Raw genomic sequence first — 25937 nt, 5'->3', positions numbered from 1 at the left:
GCTTTGTCCATGGGTCCTTTTTACATGTTCCTTGACTTGACCCTTCCCCTTTTTTTTCCCGTTACCCCACTTCCACCTCCCCTCTGGTTACTGTCGGTTTGTTTTTTCTTCCAATGTCGCTGGCTATATTTTTGTTGTTTGTTTGTTTTGTTGAATAGATTCCACTTATAGGTGAGATCATATGTTATTTCTCTTTTACCACCTGGCTTATTTCACTCAGCATAATGCTCTCCAGTTCCATCCATGGTGTTGTGAAGGGTAGTAGCTCGCTCTTTCTGCTGTGTAGTATTCCACTGTGTAAATGTACTACAGTTTTTTGATCCACCTATTTATTTATGGGCATTTATGTTGCTTCCAGCACTTATAAAATATAAAATTTTTTTGGTTAAAAGAGCTTTATCTTCTTTGATTTATCAGTTTTATATTGCACTTCCTCTCTATCGTTTCAGGTGAGTCATGATACATTGTTTTGCAACTCCCTGCAAGCTGATCTTTCTAGCTGGCAATTCCTACCTGCCTCCATCCAGTGGAAAATTTACCCTTTCTGTAAAATTAAGCTTATTAAACATGTAGGTCTGTTGTAACTCCCCCTCTACAACAGAGGTATAATGTGTTAATAACAATTAAAATATGTGTATTGAGCCCTACAATAACTACGTGCTTACTCATTTGACTCGCTTAACCTACCCACACAGTCAAATGTTTAATAAATGTTGCCTCCTTTCTCTCTTTTACTCCTTTCCCTGAAGTTAGCCTAGTGTTTCACATGCATAACATTTTGAAAGTGATATGAAAACTGTTTTAAAACTTTAAGTGGAAAGTGTTAAAATATTCAATCCATAACTCACAAATCTCAATTTTTGAGACTTTATGAAATAAAGGTCATCTCACTACAGGAAGAAATGCAATACATTATTCTGTAAGTACTTAAAAGATAAAAATGATCAATTATTCATTATTAAAAATGGGAAAATGAAGATAAGCAAAATCTACCTGGCAGAACAATTATCCTGACATTTCTCCATTAAACATATAAAACTTTTCAGGCTCTTAAATTAATAGGAAGTTACCTGAAAGAACCATGCCCTGTGAAGCCAGGCCCGATATTGTAATCCACAGCGAGACTTCCCTTCCAGCTGTCATCTGGTGAAGCTGTTCCTCCCATATGGCTGTCAAGAGAAAATGAAAATGACAAAAAAAAAAAAAAAAAAGAAAAGGTTGAGCATCACAATTTCTTAGAAACATTCATAAAGAGTGGTGGTGAGATATTTCATTCATACATTTAACAAATACTTATTGAGCTTTTACTAAGTGCCAGGTACAGTCAAAATTCCCTTCTCTTGAGGAGCTTCCGTTCGAATGGGGGAGCCATACTGAGATACATAAAGAACTATTTAATATGTTAGTGATAAGAGCTAAGGAGAAAAAAAAATAGTGAGGGGAAAAGAAAAGCTTCAGCCTCCTTACTTTTGACTTTATCTGTTTATGTAGGGACACATTAGGTCCCAAAAATCCTGCAAATATGAAATACATGACTGTACTAAGGAGAAATTAACTTCTAGAGAAATTGCTTAATACATAGTAGGCATTCATAAAGCAATTATTAAACTGTACTGATACAGAGATTTTTAAAAATATGTAACATATTTGAAAGGGAACTTCAATTACAGAATGCATATAATAGCAAACATTAATTGAATGTTTATCATATTTACATACTTTACATGCATGATCTTGTCTACTTCTTATAATAATCCTATTGGGGACAAACTGTTTCTGTCCTCATTTTACAGATAAAGGAAGAGAATCAGTGATAGGGTAAACAATCCAAGTTCACACATCTAATAAGTGGTGGGCATTATCATATTTTTAAAATGCAGGTCAAGTACTAAAATAAAATAATAAAATAATAAAAAAATAGAATAAAATAAAATGCAGGTCAAGTACAGATATCAAATGAATATCTAAGAAAACTCAACTACTTGAAAGGTCTTACATCAGTATTTTTAACTTTGGACATAGTTTCACTTTTGAGACTTTAATTTTTAGCAGAAAGAGTAATGTTTTCTTAGGCACTAAACTGACTGCATTTATGGAGGAAAAAAGGAGTGATCTGTTATTCCTACTTCAGGAGCTATTTTGACCCAAGACTTTTAACATGATTAGGTTACACTGGTTTTAGAAAAAAAAAAACAATAAACACATTAGTGCAAAATACCTTAATGTGATATCTAACAAGAACACTATACCGTAATAATACTTCTGCATCATTATATCCGATGGGATGTACAGGGATTTGGGGCATTCCCACTCCTTCTTTAACATCAAGTCTAAAGGTGTATTCTGCAAAAATCAATTGCATAAAGAGAAAACAATTAAGAATTGAAGCCAGGGGTTTAAAAAAATTTTTTATGATTATTGTAGATTTGTAATACATTTTACATAATATTCAAAGGTAAAAGTTCCCCCCAAATCAATGACTGTTTTACCTACTATGGTCTATTTAATACAACACGAAGAAATAGAACCACTTACATTCTAATTTAAAATGAATTATAGGTATTGTAATTCCTCAAACTTGTTTTGACATTCCAAATAATTCTCTTGAATTTTACTAGACTATTTTATTTTGCCCTGGCTGGGTTACTCAGTTGGTTAGAGTGTCATCCCAACACACCAAGGTTGCAGGTTTGATCCCTGGTCAGGGCACATACAAGAATTAACAAATGAATGCATAAATAAGTAAAACAATACATTGATGTTTCTTTCTCTTTTTCTCTATCTCTCAAACCAATAAATTTTAAAAATTGTTCTTAAAAATAATATTTTATTTTCTCAAGGATATCTTGAAGCCTCGGTTAACCAGATGTCTAGAAAATGCATCTCATATTTCAAAATAACTGTATTTAGAAATAACTGTAAAAAAATTAAAGGGAATTCAAGAGATCTTAGCAAAAAGTAATAAAGATTTTATCCAAACACAATATTCTCATTAGAAAAAGGTAGAAAAATATTGCGAGGCTTAAAAGTCTCCTTAGGACTTTGACTTTCAACCAAAATAGAAATGTATAGCACTGAAACACCTATTTTAGAAAAACAGAAGGTGTCAAACAAATGGCAAGCATCAGATTTTATCTTAAGAAGCTAGAAAATGAAGATAAATGGGGAAAAGTAAGAGAGAGGACATAGCAAAGACCAGGACACAAATCTAAGAAATAGGAAACAGAAAAAGGATAGAAAGTATCAATAAAACTCAAAGATGGTCCCTTAGAAGAACAATAAAACTGATAAATCTCTAGCAACACAAAGCAGGAAAAAAAGAAAAAGAACATAAATCACTTATATCAGGAATAAAGAAAACATCACTCTAGTACTTGCAAAGAAAAAAATAACAAGATAATATTATGAACAATTCTATGCTCATAAATTCAGTAACTTAGATAAAATGGGAAAAGTCCTTGAAAGACACAAACTCTGAAAGCTCACTCAAGAATAAAGAGATAACCTAAACAGCCATATATCTATTAGTAAAATTGAATTTGTAGTTAAAAGCATCCCCACAAACAAAATTTAATGCCTGGATGGATCTGGTAGGGAATTCTACCCAACATTCATAGACAAAATCAAATCCATTCTTAAAAACTCTTGCATAGCCCTGGCTGGTGTGGCTCAGTGGATTAAGCACCAGACTGTGAATCAAAGGGTCACTGGTTCCATTCCCTATTGGGGCACATGCCTGGGTTGCAGGCCAGACCCCAAGTTGGGGACATGTGAGAGGCAACTGATCAATGCATCTCTCACACACTGATGTTTCTTCTCCTCCTTTTTCTCCCTCCCATCCCATCTGTCTAGAAATAAATAAATAAAATTGTAAGGGAAAAAAAAACCTCTTGCATAAAAAAATGAAGATGAGGTATTCACCAACTCATTCTATGAGGCCAACATTATAGATACCAAAATGAGACAGATATTATAAGAAAATAAATCTATAAGCTGATATCCTTGAAGACTAATATTTTAACAAATTTTAGCACAAATTCAGCAATATACTAAAAATATATGAAAGGATAATGCATTCTGCCCAAGTGGAGTTTACCCCAGGATGAAAAGGTTGGTTTAACATTCAAAAGTCTATCAGTATAACTTCACAAAAGTAAATAACAAGATCATCTCAATAGATGCAACAAAAGTATTTGACAAAACCCAATATAAATTTCTAGATACATGTTAAGATAAAAACTTGTCACATTACCATAGACATGAACTTCCTTAATCTGACTAAAAGAATCTATAAAACAACATACAGATAATATCATACTTAACAGAGAAAGAGTTCTCCTTGGGGCAGCATAGGATATCTACTCTGACAATTCTTTTTAACAAATTACTGGAAGTACTAGCCAGTGCAGTAAGGCAATAAAAGGAAATAAAAGGCATCCAGATTGGGAAGAACAATATTTTTATTTGCAGCTGACATGATTATCTATGTACAAACTCTGATAAAATCTAACAAAAACCTAGTAGGACTAATTAGTGAGTTTAACAAGTGTATGGGATACAATATCAACATATTTCTTCTAGAAATACAATAGTATTTCTATTTATTAGCAGTACAGTTGGAAACTGAAATTTAAAATGTAATTTAAGGGGGTGGAGAGATTGAGCAAAAAGGAAAAAAGTCTCATGGATGTGGACATCAGTGTGGTGATTGCTGGGTTGCTGGGGGGAGGAAGGTATATGAGGACTAAATGGTAATGGAAAAAACATACAATAAAGATTAAGAAATAGAATAAAAACACAATGTAATTTAAGATAGCATAAAAATATGAAATGATTATGGATAAATGTGAAAATAGACATCCATAATCTGTGCAGTGAAACTTTAAACTTGCTGAGAGAAATTAAAGCATACTTAGGTAAATGGAGAACTATACCATGTTCAGGTATTTGAAGATTCAATTTAATTTTTTAGATATCACTTCTCCCCAGAAAGACTGACAGATTTAATTCAATCTCTTTCAACCTCCCAGGAAGTTGTGGAAATTGGTAAACTGGTTCTAAAATTCAAATGGAATTGACCTAGAATAGTCACAAAACTTTGAAAAAGAATTGCAACTTGGAGAACTCAAATTTCTATTAGAATATAATGTCAAAAAGATTTATCATACTAAGTGTTGGTAAGGATGTACAGTTCGAACACTCATACACTGCTGCTGGAATGTAAAATGGTACAATCACTTTGGAAAACAATTAAAAAATTTCTTAAAAAGTTAAACATACCTCTATCATATTACCCAGCCATTCCATTTCTATGTATTTACTAAAGAGAAATGAAAACATGTATACAGAGAGACTTGTATACAGCTCTTCAGAGCAGCTTTATGCATAATAGCCCCGAACTGAAAACAATCCACATTTTCATCAAGTAAATGAATAAACAAACTAGTACATCTATTTGATGGGATACTGCCCAGCAAAAATGGAATGAATTATTGGCACATATCAATATGGATGGACCTCAAAATAACTGTGCTGACAGGAAGCAGATCATAGTGTTTGTCTAAGGATTAGCAGGGAGGGAACAGGAAGGACTGAGAGGGAGCCATAACAAAGAGGTGAAAGGAAATTTTTGGGTTACAGGTAAGTCCGTTATCTTGACTGTGAAGATGGTTAAACAGAGGTCAAAACGTTTCACCCTTTAGATATTAAAAAACACACAAATGAACTCACTGGTATTTTTAAAAATAAAAATGTATGTTCTAAACACAGCACATAAAGGGACCCACCAACAAATGTACAGCAATAACACCATCTAGAAGAACTTGATAGAATGCTTTTATCTTCCTAAGAAACTCTAATGCAGGAGTTTAAAACTAGAGTGATCATTCCTTTTTGCCTGTGGTGTAAAACTTGCATTGCACAGGTATTACTTTTTAACGAGAACTAAGTACAATGTTCCTTGAGTGCTGCTGCTATGCATACTAGCTCTAAGTAATTTGATTCTTTTCAAGCAAAGTAATTTTGTAGGGGAGGGAAAAGAAACAAAGTTCCATAAAGGAATTTTTGTAGTCTTATCAACGTTTACTCTCATCTCTTAACTTCTCCCTAAATGGTGTACGCATCAGGAATTGCAGCAATAATGATTGCAGATAGCTGGTATGTAATGGATATGAAGTAACTTAAATTTCAGTTCAGGAAGCAAGGAATGAATTTGTTACATTAGAGCTGCTATACCATACTCACAGTATCTTTCCATTACTGTAACCAACTAATGCCAAAAGAATGGTTTTGTAATAAAATTATAAATGTATCCTGTAAAAAAAAATGTATGCTCTAGAGAAGGATAAAATCACTAGGCAATTCACAAACCTTACGTTCTAGCTTCCAGTCAAGATGGAGCCATAGATAGGCATGCCTCGCCTCATTGCACAACCATAAGAAGGAACACAACCAACTTAAAAACAAAAAACACCCAGAGTGGTCAGAAAATCACCCAGAAAAAAAGCCCAGAACTATATGGAAATTGACAACAAAGGATTTAAAGGAGTTCTATTCATCCAGATGGGGAGTTGGGGAAGAGAGGACTCAGTATGGCAGCAGTGAACCAGGGTAGAGAGACGGAGGGGTAGCAAGGTGGCAAGGTGGTGGCAGCCAGCAGAGCGGGCAGCTCCACATTCATGTGTGGTGTATAAAAATCAGGGAGACACTTTGTGAGCCAGCAAGACCAGTCGCAGGCCAGACCTAGTAGCCCAGGGCTCCAGTGCAGAGAAAAGAAAGCCTCATAACTTCTGGCTATAAATCCAGTTGGGGTTAGGGTGGCAGAATAAACTGCCAGTTTCTCAGGAGAGCCTGGAACATACACAAACATATGCACCCTGGGAACCACAACCAGGGCAGCAGCTGGAGGGGAGCCAATTGCATAGGGGAAGTGGATGAAGTGACTGGAAATGGGGTGAGGGCCAGGCAAGCCCCTACAAGTTAGCCAGCAGTGGCAGTGTCCCCTCTTCAACCCCTCCCACACAAAAAGTCATGGTTGCCCCCCTCCCCCCACCGCCCTGGGTGAATACCCAAGGCTCCATTTCATGTGACTTAACAGGAGCACTAAAACAGAATCAAAGTGGCTCTACCTAGTACACAGACACAGAGAGGCTTCCAAAATCATGAGACAAAGAAATACGGCCCAAATGATGGGAAAGAACAGATTCCCAGAAAAAGATATAAGCGATGTGGAGATAGACAAGCTATCAGATGCAAAGTTCAAAACGCTGGTGGTCAGCATGCTCAGAGATCTCACTGAGTACAGCAAAAATGTAAGGGAAGAAATAAAGGCTCTATCTACCAAGAGAAATAAAGAAAAATTCACAGGAAACCAACAGTGAAGGGAAGGAAGCTGGTATTCAAGTCAATAATTTGAAACATAAGGAAGAAATAAACATTCAACCAAAACAAAATGAAGAAACAAGAATTCAAAAAAAAAAAAAAAAAAAACCCCAAAACCGAGGAGTTTAAGAAGACTCTGGGACAAGTCCAAAAGAGCCAACATCTGAATCATAGGGATAACAGTAGGAGAAGAAGAGGAGCAAGAAATTGAAAACTTATTTGAAAAAAATAATGAAAGAAAACTTCCCTAGTTTGGCAAAGAGAATAGACATACAAGTCCAGGAAGCACAGAGAATCCCAAACAAGTTGGATCCAGAGAGGGCCACATTAAGACACATAATTACAATGTCAAAGATTACAGATAAAGAGAGAATCTTAAAAGAAGAGAAAGGCAGAGAGTTACCTTCAAAGGTTCCTATAAAACTATCAGCTGATTTCTCAAAAGAAGCTTTGCAGGCAAGAAGGGACTGGCAAGAAATATTCAAACTGATGAAAAACAAGGATCTACAACCAAGATTAATCTTTCCAGGAAACTTATTGTTTAGAATTGAAGGACAGATAAAGTGCTTCCCAGACAAGATAAAGCTAATGGAGTTCATTACCACCAAGATCTTATTATATGAAATGTTAAAGGGACTTATTTAGGAAAAAGAAGAACAATGAACCCTAAAATGATAGCAAACACAACTATCAACAACTGAACCTAAAAAAACAAAAATAAAAACATAGGAAAACTAGAACAGGAATAGAATCATAGATATGGAGATTATGTGAAGGGTTATCAGCTGGGAGGGGAAGGGGAAGAATGGTGGAAAGGATATAGGGATTTAGAAGCATAATTGGGTAAGTACAGAATAGAGAGGGGGATATTAAGAACAGTATAGGCAATAGAGAAGCCAAAGAACTTGCATGCACAGCCCATAGACACGAACTAAGCAGGGGATCACCGGAGGGAAGTGGGGAACCGAGTGGATGGGAGAAAAGGGAAAAAAACTGGGACAACTGTAATAGCATAATCAATAGTACACTTAAAAAAAGAGAAACCTTATGTTCTAGTTTGGTAAGGGCAGTGCTATTTTGGATATGAGGATCTTGTTTCTGAAACTCTGCTCTACTAAAGGTAGAGAGAAAATGGAGATGATTGAACTGACTTTCCCTTCTTCGTGTCACACCTCATGAAAAACTAAAACTAATACAAGGGAAATGTCTTTGAATTCCTAGCAACAGCAACCCAAAATATCATTGCACGCAGTTTTAATGTTGTTCTGTAGATGCTTGCTTTTATACCTTTTATACAGGCAAGTACTATTTTTGCAATAAATGGGTAGACCACGACAGGCTCATCTATTACCTTTTGCTGGATAGCCTGGAGTGAGTGGATCACCAGCACCATTCAAGTTTAACACATTCCCTCTCTGAGCTGCATGTCCAGGAAGGTTCCATCCTTTGGGATACGGCTGCACGTCAGGGGCAGAGTAGTCAGCTGGATCTGAGTACAGAATGATTCCTATGGCTCCTGCTGACATGGCATTTTTAACCTGCAGGAGCAATACACAATCAATGATGTAGAAATGGCAAATGATTAACTTACTCATCTAAGAGAAAATCAATTTAATTCAAGGACATTTAGACCCTGTGTTTTATCATGCTGTTACTCATTTGGTTCTCTTTGTCTTGAATACTATTTCTCTTCTGGTAGACCTAACAACTCTCATTTATTTTACACAACTCCAAAAAAGTCATACTTTTGTGAAACATTCCTATTATTCCTAAATGCAAAATTCATGCCTCCCTTCTTTATGCTTCTATATTTTGTGCATATTTCTATGCTAGGACAGATAAAAGCATTTAAAAATATTTTTTAAATATCTTGTTCCCCTAAAGTTGGGATTCTAAGAGACAAATGTTATTATTAGTATTCTCATTTTATGTATAAGAAAACACTGGCACAGAGGGTGTTTTTGAGAACCTAGACCATGTCTTAATTACTTTTAACAGTCCACCCTCCAAAATCTGGCATGTCATAGAGTAATCACCCTATAGTATGTGTGGAGCTAAATTAACTTAAAATTCTATGCTGAATAGTCATAGTGTATGGAAAATTGCCCACAGAGGTTTTGAAAACACTTTACTAATAATCCAAATTGAGCACAAATAAGAAAATCTTCCCTATAAGATACTGAATTCTTCATTACCAGAAGTATTGTAGTAAAAGATAACCATCAGTTTTGATCAACTAAAACATTCCAATATTCAGAAAGCACTCACATATAACATTAGTGAGAGTGCAATCTGTCACAACTTTTTTGAAGGGTAATCAGATTTCTATCAAAATTTTGAAATAATATGCAATATGATTTGCCATTCAACTTCTAGGAATCTATAGTATAAAAAAACCTTCACACAAATGTTCAAGTACACATTGCAAAGATGTTCACAATGGAATTATCTGTAATAGTGACAATTTAAGACACAGCAAGCATCTGTTGACAGAGAAAGAGTTAAATAAATTCCTTATCAAGTCTGTGAAATATTATGTAACTATCTAAAATAATGAGGTTTTACTTAATAAACAGTTACCTATACATAGGAATTACTACATACAAGTCACTATCTGATTTGCTTTCAAACATAAAGTCATTTAATCCTAATGAGGACTCTAAGAGATCGGTGTTAGTATTAGCATTTCCATGTCGTATATGAGGAAACACTGAGGTTAAGCAACTGGCTCACACTACAAGATCTAGAGAATAGGAAGCCCAGATTAGACCAAAACCCAGGTCGGTTAGATGTAGAGTCCTATACCATGAAAGGATACCCACAAGTTATTACCGAGTGAAAGAATAAAGTTATACAATATATAGTGTCTGATACCCTCTTTGTTAAAAAAAATATGTAAAATGATTAAGGAGACTATACTTATAGTCCTATTTCACAGAACTGGGTCTGGAAAGAGCTGTTAAGATGGATTATATCTGGGCAATGAAGCTGGGTAATACAGGAGAGCATTTTATTTTATTTTATTTTTTAGTCTATATAAATTTCCTTCAATTAAATAAGCAAATATTGCTTTGGGAATAAAATGACTGAAAATACTTTCACTTTCTAGATATGTGAGGTAACATAAAAATAGGATTTTCTGTGCAACCATGGAAGTGTGTATACATATATATTTTTATACATACATATATATTTTTATATACACATATATATAGATATAGTGAAAGCAATTTTGGAAACTGGGATATAAGATGTTCATTTACAGTTACAGGATATATTTTATCTTCTTCCCTCCAGAAAGACAAATAACAATACTTTATTTCCTCTGAAGATTTTCCCGTATCTGGCAATGGCAATCTTTCCCGTGCAGTTGATGCCCATTTCTCTTTCTAGTTTGAAAAAATCTTCAGTACGAGCATAGTTTACATATACAAGATCTCCCTGTAGGGGAAAAAAATAAGAAAAACAATACATAATACTGCTTTAGTTAAAGAGAAAACCAAATAACTTTGTCTCACAAAACTGCATCATCAAAAGTTTTCTTTCCTGGTTTGGGTTTAATAAATAGATCCATGCTCATTCTGTAGAAGTAGTCAGAAAATATTTCAATATGCTCAAAAGTTTTAAAAATGACAACATGTAAAACATTTTAAACCATGTACTCTATTTTGAAGAAATTATCTATTTTGTATCCTAAGTCACAGGAAATAAATGTCATTTTAAAATCCCAACTATGTTTAATTTCCATGGTATTCATCCTAAAATTTCTGTAATGTGATCTATAAATCACATCAATAAGTCTGTAGCAAAGTCAGTCTATGAACAAAGGAAAAAGCTTGTAAAAACATCCATTGCCCTTACTGAATTAAAACCATGTTTAGCAGTTTCTTTGTTATTTCAGAGTAGCATCTGCTCTATCAGACTCTGGTTTTTATGTGTTTTTGTTTTTTTTCTAGTGTTCCCTTCTCCCCCTTTTCCCCCTTCTTCTCCTTCTTCCTTTTCTTCCTCATCTTCCTCTTCTTCTCCCTCCTCCCGCCTTCTCCGTCTCAGGAAATGTGTACATAGCACTGAACCTCAAAGATCAGCATGTATGATCCTCCTACTCTCCTTGGTTTAGTCCTCCACATAAGTTTTATATAACAGACAGTTTTAAAGAGTTGAGTAAGAAAATATCTTTTATTTTACCTCTGGCATGCCTTGGGCTGAGAAAGCATTATATGGTGGTACAATATTTGTAACATTCTTATATCCATCTGGTGGTGGCTCAAAGTATGATGTTTTAAAAACCTAGCAAGCATTGAAACACATGAAGTTAGAAATTTTCTAGGTTGCTATTAAAGAATAATGCATTTTGCCCTCAAGTATATACTTAAGGTAGAGCATTTGGAAACCAGGTTCTGTGATTAAATAAATTCCACTGGCAACAATAAGAAAGAGCATTATCATTGTTATTGTCTTCCAAATAGTAGAAACTTCTACAAATACATGCAATTTCGGTAACTAAAAGTTCCCATCTGAAGTATAAAAACAGGGCTTCGAAGGAAGCATTCTCATGATACTCCTATTCCTTTCAGCTTTCTTTGGCAGCCTCTTTTCTTTCATCTGTATTTAAATAATGTTTCCTGAGTTTTATCCCCAGCACAGTGCTGGCCTCATTTCCTACTCCTTTCCTGTAAGATCTCATTGACTCTTAAAGTTTTATCCATACCTAATGAGTCTGCGATGCTCAGCTTTCCAGACTCTATAATGAAGGGCCTGACAGGCATTTCAGCTAGCCATGTCCAAACTCAGCTGTTAAACTCTCAATTTATCTTCTCTCCCCCCAAGCCTGCCTCTGGATCTGCATTCCCTGCTGCTTTTGTTATCATGACTAGCTAGCCACCCACACCAGACACCTAGGAATCAAGTTGAACTCCATTCTCACCTCCTTCCTCCAATCACTAGTCAATACCTGCCAATACTGCTTCCTAACTATTTCTAAAATCTATCCCGCTTCCTCGTTCCTGCTAACGTCCTCATTCAGGGCTTCACCATCTACCTGCACTATTGTCTTAGACTCCAACTTTAACTCCTTGGCCAGTCTAGGTCTAATGTGCAGACTGCTCAAACTATCTAAATTATCTTGCTAGCCACACCCTTCCTTGCTCAGGACTTGTCAATGGTTTCAATTGAGTGAGGCTGAATTCCTTGCTGCTTAGGACAGTGTATTAGTCCTTCTATGACAGGTCCCTAAAACATATACTGTCGACCCTTGAAGAACACAGGTTTGAACTTCATGGGTCTGCTTATATGTGGACTTGCACATATCTCACAGTATTGTAAGTGTATTTTGTCTTATAATTTTATCAATAACATTTTCTTTTTTCTATCTTACTTTTTTGCAAGAATATAGTGTATAATACATATAATATACAAAAGCTGTGTTTATTGACTGTTTATATTATCAGTAAGGCTTCTAGTGAACAGTAGGCTATTAGTCAAGTTTTGGGGAATCACAAGTTATACAAGGATTATAGGTCAGCGCTCCTCAACCCATGTTGTCCAAGAGTCAACTGTATCCTGATTGATCTCTTATCAAGGCTCACTTTGTATTTTATACTCTTGAAATAAAGAAAATCTTTAAATCCCTCTAACAACACTAAACTAGTATATGTCTCCAAGCTTTGTTGATACTTTCTCTTCTGCCTAGAGACCTCTTATCTTGCTTTTTCATGGAATTAATTAATCCTTTAGAATCTTTCATGATTCTCATATCAACTCTTTCAGGAAGTCTTCTCTGACTTACAGGGTGGTGTGGACAAGAAAAGGAGTTCTGTGGAAAGTAACCTCACAGGGTGATCTGATCATCATAAATTCCTAACTGGGCAGGACATGGTGGGTAGTCACACCCTAGTCATATAACTTTTTTTCCTTTAAAAAATGTTTATTATTCCACTTAAATACAATGTTTACTCCTACATTTCTCCATAATTGTCTTTTGTAAAAATAGGCATATAAATTTTTAGTAAATTTACCTTTGCTTTAAGCAAGCCCTGACCATTACTTCTGTGCATCTAAATTAACATACCTTTGAAATTACTACCCTCAAGAGTACATAATCTTGTTAATTATCCTGACTTCATTTTCTACTTTATTTTCTCATACCTCCAGGTAATCTTCCTTATGTTCCCTACTTGATTTCAAATGTATAAAAAGCTGCAACCTGACATATGCCATGAGTTTGCTCAAACTCTTATAAAAATTCTCGACAGGTTTGGACGTTCTTTTGTCAATGCTAGGCCAACCGGTCCTTTTCATTGTAGACAAAGAACCCTACTCATACTCTTTATAGCACTTACTATAAAGTTGATGTGAAATATGCATTCTAATGTCTGCCTCACCTTATTTAAGCAAAGGAACCATGTCCTAGTCTTCATTCTGGTCTCAGGAATGATCACTGTGCCTAACACATAGTAAACACTGAATAATTAGTTTGCAACTTATTAACTTCTAGAAAATGAGGTCCATTGCATTATGAACAAATTTAATTTTATTTGACCCTAAATTCCAATTCACATAAATAGGTGAAGCTGTAACATATGAGAAGTACCAACAATTCTACATCACCTCAATTCCATGTTCATCCATGACTGATACATAGTTGGAATTTGTCTCATTAGGGTAAGATAAGAGAACATCATAATGAACCAAATGGACTGAGTCCAGTCCAAATTTCTTCCACTGACTTTGGATTTTCTTGGCAAGCAGTAAATTTTGTTCTGTTCCAGCCAGATGAGGAAGCTTTGTAAAAGAACTAAAATGAAAATAAAATACAAGGGAGAGTTAAAGATGACTATATTCAAATGATGTGCCTAAGAACTATTCTAGGTCCATTACTCATACTTTAGCCATTAATTTATCATTTCTGTATCAGGGATATAATAAAACCCCACTAGCCTTACCAATTTCTAGTGAGGGGGAGCAAAGTTTGCCACCCCAAAATACGCCTTTTGGGATATTGATTATTTTAAGCTAGTTATGTTCAAGAAATAACCTTTGGCCTTATTCCTTATGGACTAAAATAATTTAGATAGAGGACCTGTTCTAGGAAGGTAGATATCATTATAGATAACTATAGTTTGATATGAACTAAGTGTGATAGACAGGGAGGAACCTAGCAAAGCCCATTTGACTTGTCCCATTGTTAAAGAGAGCCCAGAAAACCCGTATTTACCAAACATTGGCTTTTCCATCTCCATGAGAATTGCCTTCTTGCCCTTTTAAGTCCCAAACCACTAATGCCACTTCTTCTTAGCTCAAGATGGACTATAAGCCTTAACTGCCTGATCTGTGCTCAGGCCCCATATTCTTATGGAACACCCGTGTATACTTATGTATTAAATTTGGTTATTTTTTGCCCTGGCTGGTGTGGCTCAGTGGACTGAGTGTGGGCCTGCAAACCAAAAGGTGGCTGGTTTGATTCCCAACCAGGGCACGTTCCTGGGTTGCAGGCCAGGTCCCCAGGTAGGGTGCGTGCAAGAGGCAACCATGCATTGATGTTTCTCCCCCTTTCTCCCTCCCTTCTCCTCTCTCTAAAAATAAATAAATAAAATCTTTAAAAATAAGTAAATAAATGTCGTTATTTTTTTCCTGTTAATTCATCTCATGTTAATTTTATTATTATTCCAGCCAGAAGACCTTAGAAATGTGGGAGAAAAATTTATTTTTCTGCCCCAACCCAGTTTTTAAATGTTTGTGTATAACTGTAGTTTTCACATTATGCTCCCCTGGAAAAGCATGTATTCTGAGGTAAGTACATACAATCAGCAGAGGCCCAGGTGTGAGAAAACACCCTGGACAAACACACCTCCCTACCAACGGCGTGCCTTATTTCTGCTCATCAGTAAATAAGTACATTTTGATGGAAAAAAAAATGTTTGCCAGAAACCAGTTGGGCAGTCTACTTAACATATATGTCTACTGTTGTTTCATTATATTGTGTGCAATTATTTATCTTATTAAAGTTGATGCATTTCTAGTGTCATATTTCCTCCTGCTTAGTTCCTACCTGTTATCTAAGAATTATACAACAGAGGTTTGTTGAATTGAATTTGGGCAATGTTCTCTTGGTTCTGGGTTTAAATGATTTGAAACATTTAGGTGGTCCTATGAATGTAGTCCTTAATGAGATATACTTTGCTTGAAGTAAATATTTTAAAAGTCTCCCCAACCCCTTTCCCCTATCAGTAGAGCAATAATACTTGTGTAAATTGGTTTTCTAGTCAACCATAGAACAAAAAAAAAAAAAAAGGAAAATTAACAGTTATTGAAAACTTCCTATATGCCAGGAACTTGACCAGGTATTTTCACATGGGTTATCTCATTTAATCCTCATAACTCTTATTCCACTCTCCCCATTTTGAAAATGAGGAAAAAGAGAGTACTTAAAGAACTTGTTCACAATTCCACAACTATTGAACACCAGGACTAGAATCTGAAGGTTGTACTTGTTTCACCTTGATAAACAGTGATTATTTTAAAAACATTTATCTGATCATATTTTTCAATTGCTTAAAATCCTTCTCTGGCTCCCTACCCCTGCATTATTAGTTCATACCCCGACATGGCATAGAGTGCTCTTTTCCTTTTCTTTAATTTTTACTTTTAATCCTCACCCAAAGATATGGTTAGAAAAAGGAAGAGAGAAAGAAACACCTATTGGTTGCCTCCCGTTTGTACCCTGGCCAAAAACCGAACGCACTGCCTTTTGGTGTACAGGAAGGCGCTCCAACCACCTGAGCCCAGCCTGGGCTGGGCCTCGTGTTCACAGGATCCACCTTCCACCTTCCAGCGTCATGTCCCACTCTACTTATTAACTTCTCCGCTCTGTATCATCTAATAGATTCATTTTTCTCCTGATGTGATCACCTTGTAGCCTTTTCACAAGGTTTTCTCTCAAACGTAAATGTCCTGTTTAACTGAATCTCCCTCTATTACCACTTCTATTCATTCACCTTTCTCTCCTACCGGCTATTAATTGTTCCTTAGGACTTCCTCGAGCCTCCATCTCCTCAGTGAAGACTTCCCTTTCTACAGGGCCTGGCACAAATATCACTGCCTTTTTATTACAAACTCTTTTATTACAAAATCATAAGTATGAAATTCTGTAATGTTATAGTATCACACTCAAGCACACCATATGACGTTTTAGGTGAAATGTTCGAATTAAAACTATGAATTATTACACCCATATCATTACCCTACCAGCCACATTCAAGTGGGCCTTTCTTCTGCCAGACCTCGCATAGCATTAAAGCAAAACTGCAGGTTACAGATATTAATAACTTATACAATGTTTGTAAAAAAAATTGTTTTTATAGACCAAAGTTATTTTTTATAACAAAAATACAGCAAGGCTGGGAATACTTTATTTCTACTTTACATAATTTGTAATTGTTTCATTTTCCACAGTGAGCAGACAATATCCTTACAATTAGGAAAAATAAATATATTTTCTTAAGTTAAAATGGAGACTTAACCATGAACTTTTGCCTCACCTATTTTAGAGAACCCACTGAAATGAAATAAAGAAATGCTAAAAAAAAAAAAAAAAAAAAAAAAAAAGAGCAGCAGAGCATAACATCCTTTACATCTGCATTTCTCCTTATGGTCCCAACTTGAGCGTTCAGCTCTAGGTGTTATATATTCACACAATAATGTTGAGGACAAACAAATAGAAACTAGAACAGTTATGTCCTCTTTTGTGTTTCTTTTAACAGAGGGAAGCTTTTTGTGGAAAACCTCAGCTGAATTCTCCTCACATTTCATCAGGTAAAATAGGGTTATACACCCCTTCTCAAACGAACCATTGCCAGAGGGGAGTTATAGTTGGGTTATGGACCAATCAAGAGATTCCTGGGCTGGAAAGCAATCCTTACTAAACTCCTGCCCTCCTAAAGGAGAACAAACAGGCAACAGTTAAAGATGTGCCAACAAGAAAGAGCCTGGAGAAAAATCAAATTGTTCCCACTACATTAATCCCTTTAACAAAATTCTGAACCCCACCTTTCCCTCCTAGACTCTCAACTCTATCCTTTTTCTCCTGAACCCTCTGGATCTATGACAACAATTCTCTGCCCTTAGCCTCTTCTCTGAATGTTTACTCCAACTCCTTGCCTTAACTGATTTCTTCAGAGGTCCCTGTTCTCCTCCAAGTTGTTTTATTTCCCATGCTCCCACATATCTCGGGGCTAGGAGATCAAGTAGGAGTCCTTATTCTCCCCTGGCCCTTTGAAATGTATTTCCTTTTACTTCTTTCAAAAATAACAATTCTTCTGAAGCTCATACCGAAAGCTGATGCATTCTACACATGCTAGGTGTGGTGAAAACTGGGTAACTCCTCTTCATTCATTCAAATCTTGGGCTTCTGATTCAATGTATTTCACTCTACTTTTATTCTTGTCAATTTCTGTATTCAGTTAAATGTAAAGAAAAGCCAACTCCACGCATATAATCATCATGCAAATTTTTCATACATAACTTACCACCTTATGCTACATTACACTTTAAAACAAAGCAGAACCCTGGTTGGTGTGGTTCGGTGGATTGAGCACAGCCTGCAAACCAAAGGGTCACTGATTCAATTCCTAACTAGGGCACATGCCTGGGTTAAAAACCAGGTCCCCAGTGAGGAGCATGCAAGAGGCAACCAATCTATGTTTCTCTCCCTTTCTTTCTCCCTTCCCTCCCCTCTCTCTAAAAATAAATAAATCTAAAAATTAAAAATAAAAAAATAGAACAAAGTAGAGCTATAATAAACAGACATAGATTTTAATGTTTGGCCAAGTTTTGGTTCTGATACCTCATACTATTTTCTATGTGATTTCTTCTGGACACTTCATGATATGCTGTGGATAATTCAACAGTGTTAACATTTTATCTGGCCTTTTAACTTACATAAATTTAAATATAGGCATTCCATTCCACCTGATAGGACACTCTGCCATTTTACTGAAACTTATATGTTATTAACCAATGTAACCCCAATAAATTTAATGAAGTAAATAAATAAAGACAGTGTAGTACTGGAGAAAGTAGACACACAGATCAATAGAGCAAGATAGAAACCCAGAAACAGACTCACACAATATGTCCAACTAATTTTTTTTGGTATATTTCCTGACTGTTACAATGCTACTTAATATATATTTTATGAATAATCAAAGTATACAACTGTCCTACAATTTATTTCATTATGGCATCTCCTAGAAAATCTTTTTCAAATTCTTGTTATGTGCCCTGACCAGGCACATACAAGAATCTGAACCCGTAGCTTTGGCATCTTGGGACAACACTCTAACCAACTGAGCTACCTGGCCAGGGCTGTGTCCAATTAATTTTTGACAAAGGTGGATAAGCAATTAAAGGGAAGAAGGATAGCATTTCGACAAATGGTGCTAGATATATCCATAGGCAGGAGAATAAACTTCATCAAACATTTTTACTTTATGTAAAAATTAACTCCAGGTGAATCACAGACTTCAATGTAAAATGTAAACTATAAAATTTGGGAGAAGAGAGGGAGGAGAAAAGGGATCAAGGACTATTCACATGAACCCAAAAGCATGATCCATAAAAGAAAAAACTGATAAACTGAACCTCATTAATATTAAAAATTTCTGCTCTGCAAATGCCCCTGTTAAGACATGAAAACACAAATAACAGACTGGGAAAAATGTCTGTACACCACAAGGCTTACAAAGGACTTGTACTTGGAAAATAAAAGAATTCTCAAAGCTCAAAAGGAAAAAAATGTAGAAATAGACAAAAGACATGAACAGACATTTCAGTAAAGAGCGTATACAGATGATGAATAAGCACAGGAGATGTTCAATATAATTAATTAATTAACCTTTGGAAAATGCAAATTAAAACCACAATGAGGTATCACTATGCACCTGCCAGAATGAATAAAATTTAAAGTAGTGATAATGTCACTAGAAGACATAAAATAATACAGCCATGTTATATAGTAGTTTGGCAGACCCTTCTAAAACTAAAAATGTACAACCTAGCAATTTTCACTTTTGGGCATTTGTCTCAGAGAAATAAAAGCCTATGATTACATAAAACCTTTATGCATATGTTAATACCCCAAAACTGGGAAAAATGGCAGTGTCCCTCAATGAGTGAAAAGTTAAACTGTAGTATATCCCCCAAGATGAATGAAAGAAGAGATTGACTCAGTATTTTAAAAATATTATTTCTCTCCCAAATTCATATATAGAGTCAATGCAATTTTAATCAAAATTCCAGGAAGCTTTTTTTGTTTTTGTAGAAATTGAGAAGTTGTCTTTAAAATTTACTTGGAAACACAAATGACTGAAAATAGTTAAAGCAATTTTTTAAAAAAGTATGACTAACTCTATCTGATTTTCAGACTTACTATTAAACTATACTAAAAAATATAGTGCAGTATAGAGATATATAAATCTAGAGATCATTATTAGAAAAAATATAAGATCCAAAACAGACCACACATCTTATGGTCAAGTGATTTTGAACAAAGAGGCCAAGAAAATTTAATGGAAAAATAAAAGTTTTATTTTTTTCCCAGCAAATGTTGCAGGAATAAACTAATATTTGTATTTGAAAAGACATCAACTCTTACCTCCTACCACACACAAAAAATTAGCTGGAAGTGGATCACCGACCTAAATGTATGTGCAAGCTAAAATTACAAAACTTCTAAAAAAGTTTTTAAAAATCTTCCCAAATTCTCACAGGCAAAGTCCAATAGCACACAGAATACGAAACATAAAATAAAAATAGTCAACTGTACTTAAAAATCTCTGCCCTTCAAAATCTCCACTAAGTAAATAAAAAAAGGCCAACCATAGAACAGGATATTCACAATAAATGTCTGACACAGGTATATCCAGAATAAAGAAATCCTAGAACTCAATAATAAGAAAACAAAACAATTCAAAAATAGAAAAATACTTAAGGAAGGACTTTATAAAAGAAGATATACAACTATCCAAAAAGCCCATTAGAAGATGCTTAACATCAGGGCAATGCATATTAAAAGCACAACGGGATGCCACTACACACCCATTAGAATGGTTAAAATTTAAAAAACTAACAATACTAAGGGTTGGCCAGGATGTGGAGCATTTGTACATTCATCCAAGATCAGTAGAAATGGAAAATGGTATAATCCCTTTTGAAGTCTGTTTGGCATTTTCTTAAAAAGTTAAACATATGCTAGCTATATTATCCAAAAACAGCCATCCAAGAGAAATGAATACATATGTATACACAAAATTTTGCAAACATAAGCTCATGGCAGTGTTATTCATAATAATCAAAACCTAGAAATTCAAATGTCCATCATCTACACAATGTAGTGCATTCAGTCAATGTAATACTAATCAGCAGTAAAAAACAATAAACTTACTGTATGATTCCACTTATATAAAATTCTAGAAAATACAAAGGAATCCACAGTGACATAAAACTGATATGTGATTGTCAGGGGTCAAGGGTGAAGGGAGGAATAAACTGCAAAGGACATGATGTAAATTTTCTGTATCAAGATTGTGGAGGTGGTATGTTGAGTATATTATTCATCTGTCAGTACTCTCAGGTTGTAGGCTTTATATGGAAGCAGTTTATTTTATATAAGTAATGCTTCAGTAAAGCTGGGGTATTCCTTATGACAATTCTTTGGAAGATCCTGAACATAGAAATAAATGTCATGGTGACTACCTTCAAGGAGTTCATAATCACGCCCCCAGATATCACTCTTTTTCATGCCTAGAGACTGGTGGATTTTCACTGATCCATTTGCTCTCCTTTTGTCCTATTTGTGTTTTGCATATTTTGCATATTTGCAACATGAGAGAGAGGTTTAACCTGCAGCAGACAGAATCTGAAACTTTAACCTCCTTTCCTCAAAGTCAACATTTACAACCAGTTATTCCTGGAAAACATAATGCTTAAATAACATTACTGATTAAATCCAGGCAGTGAGGAACAAAAAATAACATTCAGTTGTAGCCCAAAGTTGCATAAAGTTGAAACATCTCTCAATAAAACAATCAGATAATTTTTCTATGGATGAAGTTAGGGAAGAAAGACTCCTGCAACATTCAAATAGATTTTACCCTAAGAGTCGTGTAAGGACATTAACTACCATAAATGATTGTGATGTATAATTTCATTCAAAGAAGACTACCTATATGAATATAACCAGTTTTAATACACTTCTCATTCTGCAATAATTTAAACACTTTATTTTTAAGATCTAATATGCAAAACAAACTTACCGAAGAAATGATTTAATATTTTCAGCTTTCATCTCGGATACCAGGTTCTGCCGTATGCTTTGATGATAGCGCAGTGTAGTAGCGGTTTCTTTCAGAGGTTTAATAAACCAGCCTAAGGGGAGAATACACATATGCACATATATATGCCATGTATACACTTAATTGTTTTAGACTTTTATAAAAGCTGGATGCCAAAAATAGCCCTTCCCTAAGTAAGAAATAGAGCATGGTGAGCTCTACAAATATATTCACATTAAGTGCAGGGAACCTTCAACTTCTGCTGTATAATGTGATTTTGAGTTGGTTAAAGAGTTTTGTATGAGGGAAGTTCTTTTCATTTTCCCACCTTAGGCATCAAGGCAAGGACCTTTGTTTTGTTCTCCACGAGGGAACTAGTTCTCAGTACAGTGTCTGACACACAGTCAGCATTCTACAAATATTTATTTAATACACGATGAAGGAAGGGCAGTTTTTGCAGGGCTGCACATACTAATTAGAAGTTTTGATTCATTAATAATGCTTGGAAATGAAACAACCGTTTTCATACCGGCGGATAGTGACAGCTCTAACCTGTCTTTCCGACAGCCCTTACCAGTACCCTGACTCAGTGAGCATTTAATAAATCCGGATTTCAGTCACACTTTAGCAGGAAGGCCCAAATGCATTCCACTAGATTTCCAGTCTGGCCGAAACTCCGGGAGTTCACCAGCTCCACTGCGACTGAGCTCCACTGGCCGAGCGAGGCCACTACAGCCCAACCCGCTTTTCTCCACGGAGGAGCGGCTGCTCTGGGGGTTGAACACTTACTTACCCACCATAAATCCTGCAAGGAAAGACGCCAGCGCTGCAGCCAAGCACATCCAAAGGTAGAGACGGCCCCTGGACTTCGCCATGGCTTCTTCGCAACTGAGCTTGGAGCGCAGGCTGCTGTAAGGAGCTTGGAAAGTGCAGATGAACGGAGAGAGTGCGAAAGGGGACCTGGCGAGCATCCACGCTTCCGCAGGCCGTGGCCGCCTCTGACTACGCCTCCGCCCTTCATCCTCCCGGGGAGGGTAAAATCCCCCGTGAAACAACTCCTGGCTCCTTTGGTCCTTCGGGGGCTGCAAGGGAAGAGCCCTGCAGGGGAAGCAAACAAATTCTCTGTTGGTTGGCGACTTTCAGTCGGTCGATCTTACAGTTACCCGAACAAGTGTGTGGTGGGGGCTACTGAAAACGTCCCTACTTGTTTCCTAAAGAACTGTTCACTTGCATCTCTGCCACTCCCATTCTAGGAATTGCTGAGTTTCAATTGAAAATGAATTTAAGTCCTGCTTTTTCCTTCCCTGTATTTTACCCTGCTGTCCCCAGATTCTCTGTCCTAACTTGTAGATTCTCTGTCCTAATTTCTAACTGGCCACACTTGGGAAGCATTTTGGGTCCTGGCTGCTCCACTGTAACGCAGGAGATCCTTCACCGCGCATGACATCAAAACCGACAGGACGGGCCCTCACTGGAGCTGGCCCAGGGGGTGGGTGTGAACCTGCAGTTCCATTCCGGTCCCTACAGGCCTGATTTTCCGACCAGGCCCTTGGTTGGAGGCGCGCCTGAGAGGCAACCAATCCCTGTCCCTCTCACATCGATGTTTCTCTCTCTTCCCCTCTCTCTAAAAATAAAAATAAATAAAATCTTTTTTAAAAAACGGATTGGATTGAGTTCTTTTGTGCCTTCTTAACTAAGCAAGTCTCCAAATTTCTGTAATTCTCAGTTTCTTCCTCTGTAACGGGGGTTTTTCTCTACCTCACGAGTGTTGTAGGTTCAATTTAACCAGATTAACCATTGAAAGCGCTTTGTTTTATAACTGACAGTAGGCTCTCAGTAAGTGCCATCCTCCTTGTCCTCCCCCTCCTACTGAGACAAAATGGTAGAATGCAAGGAAAATTCCTGGGCAAATGCAAGGGAGAAACTGAGACAGGAAAATTCAACAAGTCCAGACAGTTTGAGCAACTTACAGCCAGTCAGTGAATCACAAGACCTTATCTCCTGTAACCAAAGACACTTGAGAGCGAATGGTTCATGCCTCTTCTCTCTCATCAGAGAACATATCACCGTCCTGGCCATAAACCACAGGTGTTGTAACAACTTGCGAACTTGGGAAGAAGCTGCCAGGCTCCCCTTTCAGCTCTCCCTAGTAATTTCCCCCTCCCAAATTCCCACTTTTCTCCTAACTTGCTTCGGAAAGCTCAAGGGGAGGTGGATGTTGGGGTGTTTGCCTACCACATTCTCAGATTGTCGGCCTCTGATATTGATACAAGATCCGTTATAATCCAGTCCCCATGTCTGCTTTTTGGCTGAGCCATGACAGGCAGCAAGAGCCCTGGACTAGGTTGCCCTCCCGTTTTACTACCACATTTATAGATGTTTCTCTTTCAAAGTGGTTTTGTCTTTATAGTAGATAAAAGTTTTTTGCACAACAAAAAAAAAAGTGTTTAAAAAGTTTGCAAAATGGTGGTCATTGTAAATAGGACTCCCATATCCACCCATTTCACCCTCGAGGAAATCTTCAGCAGCTCCTGACTGGATTCCTCATATCCAACCAAAACCAGTTTTGCAGCCAAAGGATAAATGCTTACTGAGTGGGTTGTGAAAGAGACAGTACATCTAGAGTTATACCCCCAGATCATCACTGTTTTCTGAGGACCTGATGATCTCAGCTATGGAAAATAACATAAAGAGAGCCACTTCAAAATGGGGTGGAAGTCGCCATGCAGAGGAGCTGCCTTATCCGTCTTACTCCTCAAACTTTGAAATGTTTTAAATGGGCAAAATAACTGGGACAAAGCAACATGGAATACAAGTTGTTGTATTCCAAACAACTGTTTGCAAAGCACATATTCTGACTATTGAAAGGTAAAGACAGTCTTTAGAATTAGCAGCACCATGTATAGCTAAAGAGTAACTTAGCTTATCTGTGCCTATAGAAATTCCCTCCTTCTATTAATGTGATTATTCTCTGTCCCTTTCTCATGAAAATCCCTTTCCTTCATTCCCTCGTGAGAATACTATCTGGATTTCTGCCTGAATCACTGCTTTCTGAATAGCTGGTCTTTTGGATATCAGATACATGCCTGTTGCCTATCACTGTGGCCTTTTAGTTTTGATTTACATAGTTAAGGTCTTTGCTCCTAAGATGTTTCCAGAAGAGTCTACTTTATTTTTGTTGCACTGTAACTGTTGACGAATGTATCTGATGGTTTTTCTCCCGGCACTTTTGTGCAATCTGATGGTTATCTTTGAACCAAATATTGTTAGTGAATTAATTTATTTCAAAATATTTCTATGTTGCTAAAACCCAGTTTCTACTTTAACAGTTGGGAGAGAGGTGACAAGGGTCTCCTATGCCACAAACAATATCAAATGTTACTTGTGTCAGTATATAGCATAAAATGTGTTACACATATAACGTGAGGATTATGTAATTTTTTAAATCCTCACCTGAGGATATGTATTTTTATTATTGATTTTAGAGAGAGAGGAAGGGGGAGAGAGAGAGAGAAACACAGATGTAAGAGTGAATCATCTATCAGTTGCCTCCTGTACACACCAACTGGGATTCAACCCAAAACCTAGGCATGCACCCCAATAGGGAGTAGAACCTGTAACCCCATGGTCCTCAGGAGGACACTACAACCAACTAAGCCACCCACCCAGGGCTTATTATATAATTTTTCATTTCTAGGCCCTTGACATTTTCTATCTGCTATTCATGGGATCACTGTTATTGACCACGTTTTTCTCAAAAGGCAGATCAAAATCATTTCTAGAAAAAGCCTTGTTACAGAAAGAGGAGTTAGAAAATAGTGATTAAAATGACTAAGTTATTTGTAAAATTTGTACTTGCCTACTCCTATCTCAATTTTATTGCTAAAGTTTGATTAACAGAGGAAATCAGTGTATTAACTAGCATGATTTCCCAACTTGATTAATTTCCTCAAATTAAAATTAGGTTATTTTCAAATCAATATTTACTGAGAGTTTATAGCATGCCAGACATTGTGAAAAATTCTGAGAATATGATCCTTGCCTTTAGGAAGCCTACAATACAATGAGAAAGCAAATGCTGAACTCATAATTAAATACAAATGTTCTGAGAAAGAGTAATATTACCTTAATTGTGAAGGTTGTCGCTGCCTCAGTAGGTGGCATCTACAATCTTTATCTTGCCAATCCATTGTAAAAAGTCCAGGTAGCTGGTTCAGTGAGTCTTTGGCC

At 36.3% G+C, this 25937-nt stretch overlaps 1 protein-coding gene across 2 annotated transcripts in view; it reads right to left on the bottom strand.

Annotated features, from left to right (window-relative positions):
* NAALAD2 (N-acetylated alpha-linked acidic dipeptidase 2) overlaps positions 1-22582 on the bottom strand; it is a 55279-nt gene extending 32697 nt beyond the window's left edge. Inside the window, exons 1-8 of one of the 2 annotated variants that reach the window (XM_054577432.1) lie at positions 22501-22582; positions 21690-21801; positions 13987-14173; positions 11566-11667; positions 10696-10821; positions 8732-8918; positions 2250-2343; positions 1071-1169 (exon numbers count right to left, since the gene is read on the bottom strand). In XM_054577432.1, coding sequence (XP_054433407.1) covers positions 1071-1169; positions 2250-2343; positions 8732-8918; positions 10696-10821; positions 11566-11667; positions 13987-14173; positions 21690-21801; positions 22501-22582 — 989 coding nt within the window. The remainder of the gene's footprint in view (positions 1-1070; positions 1170-2249; positions 2344-8731; positions 8919-10695; positions 10822-11565; positions 11668-13986; positions 14174-21689; positions 21802-22500) is intronic. The other variant, XM_054577433.1, reaches the window with a different exon arrangement.
* Positions 22583-25937: the final 3355 nt, after the last annotated feature.

This window comes from Pteronotus mesoamericanus, unplaced genomic scaffold (genome assembly GCF_021234165.1).
Source record: "Pteronotus mesoamericanus isolate MK-2021 breed Mesoamerican mustached bat unplaced genomic scaffold, CSHL_Meso_final contig_43, whole genome shotgun sequence".
NCBI lineage: Eukaryota > Metazoa > Chordata > Mammalia > Chiroptera > Mormoopidae > Pteronotus > Pteronotus mesoamericanus.
The sequence above is the reverse complement of the archived record's forward strand: the minus strand, read 5'-3'. Positions and strand labels throughout refer to the sequence as shown.